The sequence below is a fragment of the Dermacentor andersoni genome, chromosome 8 (assembly GCF_023375885.2).
Source record: "Dermacentor andersoni chromosome 8, qqDerAnde1_hic_scaffold, whole genome shotgun sequence".
Taxonomy (NCBI): domain Eukaryota; kingdom Metazoa; phylum Arthropoda; class Arachnida; order Ixodida; family Ixodidae; genus Dermacentor; species Dermacentor andersoni.
Genome location: NC_092821.1, coordinates 42,900,765 through 42,907,504, shown reverse-complemented (window position 1 = coordinate 42,907,504; position 6,740 = coordinate 42,900,765). Strand labels below are relative to the sequence as shown.

The window sequence follows — 6,740 nt, the reverse complement described above, 5'->3', positions numbered from 1 at the left end:
GTAGCATACCGCTGGGCGTATTTGGTAACCACAACCATAAACACACACTTTGCGGAAGTGAACAGAGGAAAGGGACGTAGTGAGTTCGCCTCCCTTTTCGAACTCTGGTACAGTTTGAAAAATGAATGTGGCGAAGTATGACGCACAAAATAGTATATGTCAACCCAAATGAATCAGCGTGGTCATACTTGCGCGACATGCCATGGTGGCCTGCCACCAGGATATCATGAAGTTGCAGCGAGGAGAGTTTTCATTGGGTACTTGAGAATGAAAACGAGCACATCAGAGACGTCCGAGGGACATTTCTAGGGTTCAAGAGCACATCGCCCCCCCCCCCCCCCCCCCCCCACCGCAAAAAAAGAAGAAGATCACGAATATAAGCTTACGAATACGAACATCATAAGATCGAGCACTACGGCGCTTGTTGATCTTGTTTAGTATGACGTCAGCATTTCATTCAGCGTTTATTTCTGAGAAAATGAGTTGAAGTTCCGTTTATTTGCATCACAATGGCAGGCGTAATCAGGCAAACATTCACAGCATTTCATTAGAGAGTGCCTGTCTACTCTGCGGAGATTACGTATGACAATAACAAACACAGAAAGCTTTGCTACATCGATTGCACCATACATGGGACCCGCATAATTTTTTTCTGCTGTCAATTTAAATGCTTAAGAATGGCGCTCATTAACGCAGTATTTCCATTCATAGTGAGCAAAAGCGGCTATCGTATCCACAGTAGAATTGATTTAAATGACTTTAATCCCATGGACATTATATCGTTGCCAACTTCCGTGGGATTGGAGTCGTCAAAATGGGATACAGTTGACAGGGAAATCAGGAGGTTGATGAAAGGCAAGAAGGCGGAAGCTTGCACAAGACCTCAGGGATGTAAAATGACTTTTTGAACAGCTTGGTCAGGGGGCCACGCAATGGTTTCCACGTCCATTAAAAATCTTCCGAAATATGAACAGAGGCCGACGAAAATGCGGGCATTTTGGGAAAGGTGAAACCGCTGGAAATTTCAGGACAGCATTAGCCTAAATATAAAAGATGACCTAAAAATAAGAAACCATAACGTTCACAGGGTGGCCAAATTCTGGCACAAGTAAATCGGCTGTTGAAGCAGTTCAGCTGAAACGCAATAAGGCGAGAATGTAGGCAAGTGTTGAACAAAGGTCAAATAGGTCCTGTGGCCGACGCCAGCGCTCGGCAGCTGTCAAGCTACTGCACGTATTAGCGAGATGCCTGGTCGTCAGTAGTACAGTATGATTCGGGTCTGAAATATTGGACGCGGACTGCATCACATTGAATACAGTGCATTCTACGGTGTCATTCTTGGACAGATGGTACCCATTCTAGCGCAAGGAGGATGGGAACAAATTCTCACGTGCCGGCTGTCACCTTCCTCCTACTGCCAACATTACTTCCCCTCCGTAGTTGCTTAGCTTTTATTGGGTTCGGCTGCTAATCACGAGGTCTCGGGATAGAATCCCTACCACGGCAGCCGTATTTCAATGGGTGTGAAATGCGAAAACCCGTGTACTTAGGGTTAGGCGCACGTTAAAAATCCCAAGTGGTCTAAATTATTCGCGAGTCCTCCACTACGCCATGCCTCATAATAAAATCGTGGTTTTGGGAAGTAAAGCCTCGTAATGTGTTATGTAACATTCGTTAAGGATGTCCTGGGCAGTCGCACAACTCTTGAATACAATTGACTTTCAGGAGTTGCGCGTGAGGTCTTTGAATATGTAATCATCATCATCATCAGCCTGGTTACGCCCACTGCAGGGCAAAGGCCTCTCCCATACTTCTCCAACAACCCCGGTCATCTACTAATTGTGGCCATGTCGTCCCTACAAACTTCTTAATCTCATTCACCCACCTAACTTTCTGCCACTCCCTGCTACGCTTCCTTTCCCGTAGGATCCAGTCCGTGTATAATAGCTGTGTCTTACCAGTACTCACCTGCGGGGCTTGGTCGCTGTGCCACGATGCACTCATCTAAGCCGTTCGCCTTCGCTGCGCAGGTGTCTGCCCGTCTAATCATCCGGATACTCATCCTGGCCCTGGTTCCCGCCGCTTCTGATGCCACGGCCCTCAGCGAACCACTTCGCTGCGAGTGGCCCGCCAGCCCTTGTCTGCTGTCTGCTACTACAGATAGCCCGGCAGCGCCACCGCTGCCGTGCCTCAACTGCCCCTGGATTCACACACCGTCATCGACAACAACCGAGGAGCCATCTATAAAAGACCATCCCCAACGCGCGGCACTCTGTGGGCTCGGTCGCTGTGCCACGATGCACTCATCTAAGCCGTTCGCCTTCGCTGCGCAGGTGTCTGCCCGTCTAATCATCCGGATACTCATCCTGGCCCTGGTTCCCGCCGCTTCTGATGCCACGGCCCTCAGCGAACCACTTCGCTGCGAGTGGCCCGCCAGCCCTTGTCTGCTGTCTGCTACTACAGATAGCCCGGCAGCGCCACCGCTGCCGTGCCTCAACTGCCCCTGGATTCACACACCGTCATCGACAACAACCGAGGAGCCATCTATAAAAGACCATCCCCAACGCGCGGCACTCTGTGGGCTCGGTCGCTGTGCCACGATGCACTCATCTAAGCCGTTCGCCTTCGCTGCGCAGGTCAGTAATCAGTATTGTCTTTTCACAAAAAAATCAAGTAACTACTGTCTCCTGCAGCTACCGAGCCCACAGTGCTGCCTTTCGATTGTTGTTGAATGTTATGATGTAGTACGTACCTTGTTGCTGTTGGCTGGTGATATCGAGTCAAACCCAGGTCCCGACACTGTACTCGCAGAACTAAAGAAGCTGTCTACTGGTCAGTCACAACTACTCGCCGAGGTTCAAGGCCTTAGAAACCAACTAACAACTACTGAACAGGCTATATCTGACCTCAGTAAGAGATTATCCAACCTAGAAACTCGCTATCAAGACCTGGTAATACTACGCACCGACATGGATGCGATCTGCACTAACACCACCCAAACAGCCAAAGATATCAAAGGAATAGAAGCCCGCCTGGATGACGCCGAAAATCGCTCGCGACGAAACAATTTAATTTTCTATAATATCACAGATAACAATGCATCGGAAAACTACGCCCAATCTGAAGAAACTGTCCTGCGCCTCTGCCGTGATCACTTAGGTCTAACCATTGACCCAAAAGAAATTGAACGGGCTCACCGTCTTGGGCGCCATTCTTCTGGGCGCTCTCGCCCAATTATAGTCAAACTGACATTTTTTAAAACCAAACAGCTAATTCTTTCAAATGGCCGTAAGTTAAAAGGGACTGATTACAGCGTCGGGGAGGATTTTTCACGCCCTGTCCGAGATGCGCGAAAGCATCTAGTTAGATTTGCCAAAACTAAAAACACAAAATTTTCCTTGCGCTACAAAACATTATTCATCGGTCCGAAACAGTACGCATTCGACGAATCATCGCAGACAGTAAAAGAAATCTCATAGCATACGGTTCATCGTCGTGTAACTAAACTTCCTGGTAGCAGCCCTCGTGGTAAACTTCCAAGTCTTTCTTTTTCTATTATTTTCACAAACATACGCAGTTTCCTCCCCAAACGTGAACACATCTGTAATCTTGTTTCATCATCTTCCAGCAACATACTTGTACTAACTGAAACGTGGCTAACAGATGACGTCACTGATACGGAAGTTCTTGCCAATCTACCTAATTTTAAAGTTTTCCGCAAGGACCGCAAGGGCTCCAGAGGAGGAGGTGTTCTCATTGCCACTAACCAACAATTGCCTTGTTCTGTTATTAATATCCAATCAGAACTTGAAATACTATGGGTAATCTGCCGTTCCGCACCTCAAACCGTCATACTAGGTGTCTGCTACAGACCCCCCTACAGCTATCCACAATTTTCTTATTACCTAAATGATAGCCTAAATCAACTTACTACTACACATCCCAACGCGCGCATTCTTCTTTTTGGCGATTTTAACTTCCCGTCTATTGACTGGCAGAACTTCACACCAACAAGCAATGAAGAAATAACTAACTTCCTTGACGTCTGTTTAAACTTTAATCTCACCCAATTAGTAAAAGAACCTACACGCGTCGTACGTGATTCGTCAAACATCTTGGACCTTATACTAACTAATCACCCTGAAAGTTTAGCGAATCTTACTTATCTCCGCGAAGTTAGCGACCATAAAATTATACATGCTACTTTCACCTTCATCGCGGAATCGCGCCAAACGTTCCACAAAACAATTCGCCTTTATGACAAAGGCAATTACAATGAAATGAACAACCAATTGCTTGCTTTTTTTCCAGAATTCGAAAGAGATTTTCATGACCGATCAATTGAGGACAACTGGCTTACTTTTAAAACCAAGCTTGCCGAACTAACATCCAAATTCATTCCCACCATTACATTTCGTGCCAATCATAATAAACCATGGTTCACAAAGTCCTTAAAAATGCTCGAGAACAAGAAAAAACGACTTTTCCGTGCAGCAAAACTAAACCCAAGCGAATGCGCATGGAATAAATACTACGAGGCTGAGTCAACGTATTTGCGGTCCATTTCTAATGCCAAACATGCATTTTTTCATACTGACCTGCCGAAGATCCTAAGCAATAATCCCAGAAAGTTCTGGCAAGTTCTAAACCCTGATTATGCGCCTATCATCACACTTACCGACACGCATGGCGAGGAAGTGAGCGACGTTGAGTGTGCAAATATATTTAACACTGCATTTTCATCTGTCTTCACAAACGAAACTGATATGCCAACATTTGTCCCAACTTCCCAACCAAGATCGCTCATGCCACCAGTCACATTCGCTGCACACGGCATCACCGGTATCATTGAAAATATTAAGATGTCATCTTCTGCAGGTACTGACGAAATCACCAGCAAACTCTTAAAAAACATACGTCATGCTTCTTCAGAGTACTTATCATTACTGTTCACACAATCACTCTCCACAGGTAGCATACCCAGCGATTGGAAGGTGGGGAAGGTCGTTCCAGTCTTCAAATCAGGTAACAAAGAATCGCCCCTTAATTATCGCCCCATCTCTTTAACAAGTGTGCCATGCAAAATCATGGAACATGTAATCTATTCTTGCATAATGAACTTTCTCGACTCTATTAATTTCTTTCATCCTTCTAAACACGGCTTCCGTAAAAACCTATCTTGTGAAACGCAATTAGCTATTTTTGTCCATGACCTGCACATGGCCCTTGATTCTAACCTTCAAACTGACTCAATCTTCCTAGATTTCGCGAAAGCCTTCGACAAGGTTCCCCACGAGCGCTTGCTACTAAAACTTTCTTGGTTAAATTTGCATCATAACATACTGCAGTGGATAAAAGAATTTCTGGCAAACCGTACCCAATTTGTTCACGTTAATAATCAAACCTCTAGGTCCCTTGCAGTAACATCAGGCGTCCCGCAAGGATCAGTCCTTGGTCCCCTTCTATTTTTAATATATATTAACGACCTACCAACACAGGTCTCCTGTAACATTCGCATCTTTGCCGATGACTGTGTTATCTATCGCACAATCAGTAACCCCTCTGATCAACTAACTCTTCAAAGAGATTTAACTTGCGTCCAGGACTGGTGTAACCAATGGCTCATGGAACTAAACCCCGATAAATGCAAACTCATGTCATTTCATCGAAAACGTAATCCTCTCCTGTTCCCTTATACAATTTCGCACGTCACGATAGCATTAACACAGTCTTACAAATACCTAGGCGTAACGTTGTCTAACGATCTAACCTGGAACGCGCATGTCACTAGAGTGATATCATCTGCTAACAGAAGCCTTGGTTTCCTAAAACGTCATCTACGTCTAGCGCCACCAAACCTAAGATTGCTTGCATACAAGTCACTCGTACGCTCTAAGCTGGAATATGCCTCTGCCATCTGGAGCCCTAACCAAAAATATCTAACAAACTGTCTAGAATCAGTGCAGAATCGTGCCACAAGATTCATCCATTCATGCTATTCATATAATGTCAGTATATCATCGTTAAAAGCAGAATCCGGCTTAACAAGCCTGACTTGTCGGCGTCGTATCGCTACTATGTACTTATTTCATAGGTTTTTTTACAGCTCACTTCATCATCCACCCTACATCAGCCCTCCTGCACGCATTTCTCTCCGCATTGGTCATCCCTTTCAAGTCGCCCGTCCACGTACGCACACTACCACGTTTGCCACATCATTCTTCCCACGTTCAGCCTCGGACTGGAACGGCCTTCCACACGACATCGCCGCAATCACCTGCCCATCGACGTTTTTGAACTGTATAATTAACATATTTACCAGCGAGCAAACTTGTACCTAAACATCTTTCCCTTGTGTATATAATTTATTTTAATAGCTACCCACCCCTTATGTAATACCCCCAATCCTGGGGGCCTTTAAGGTAATAAAGTGAAGTGAAGTGAAGAAATTTGGAGGCTTACGAAAAGGATTCTACTTAAATTGAGGACGACGCAACGAGCTATTGACAGAAGAATAATGGGTGTAACGTAAAGGGATAAGAAATGAGCAGATTGTGTGAGGGAACAAACGCGAGTTAATGACATCTTAGTTGAAATCAAGAAAAAGAAATGGGCACGGGCCGGACATGTAATGAGGAGGGAAGATAACCGATGGTCATTAAGGATTGGATATGTGGATAGCCTTTATGTCGTTCGATAGCTGCTTGTCTACATTGCGGCTATATAATAAAGGCGGAACG

The 6,740-nt window shown here is 45.4% G+C and overlaps 1 protein-coding gene across 1 annotated transcript; it reads left to right on the top strand.

Annotated features, from left to right (window-relative positions):
- The first annotated feature begins 1,994 nt into the window (after window positions 1-1,994).
- On the top strand, window positions 1,995-5,391 carry LOC126526483 (uncharacterized). The gene has a single exon (XM_050174407.3). The coding sequence runs from the start codon at window positions 1,995-1,997 to the stop codon at window positions 3,477-3,479; it is 1,485 nt and encodes a 494-aa protein (XP_050030364.1). The 3' UTR covers window positions 3,480-5,391.
- The last annotated feature ends 1,349 nt before the right edge of the window (window positions 5,392-6,740 follow it).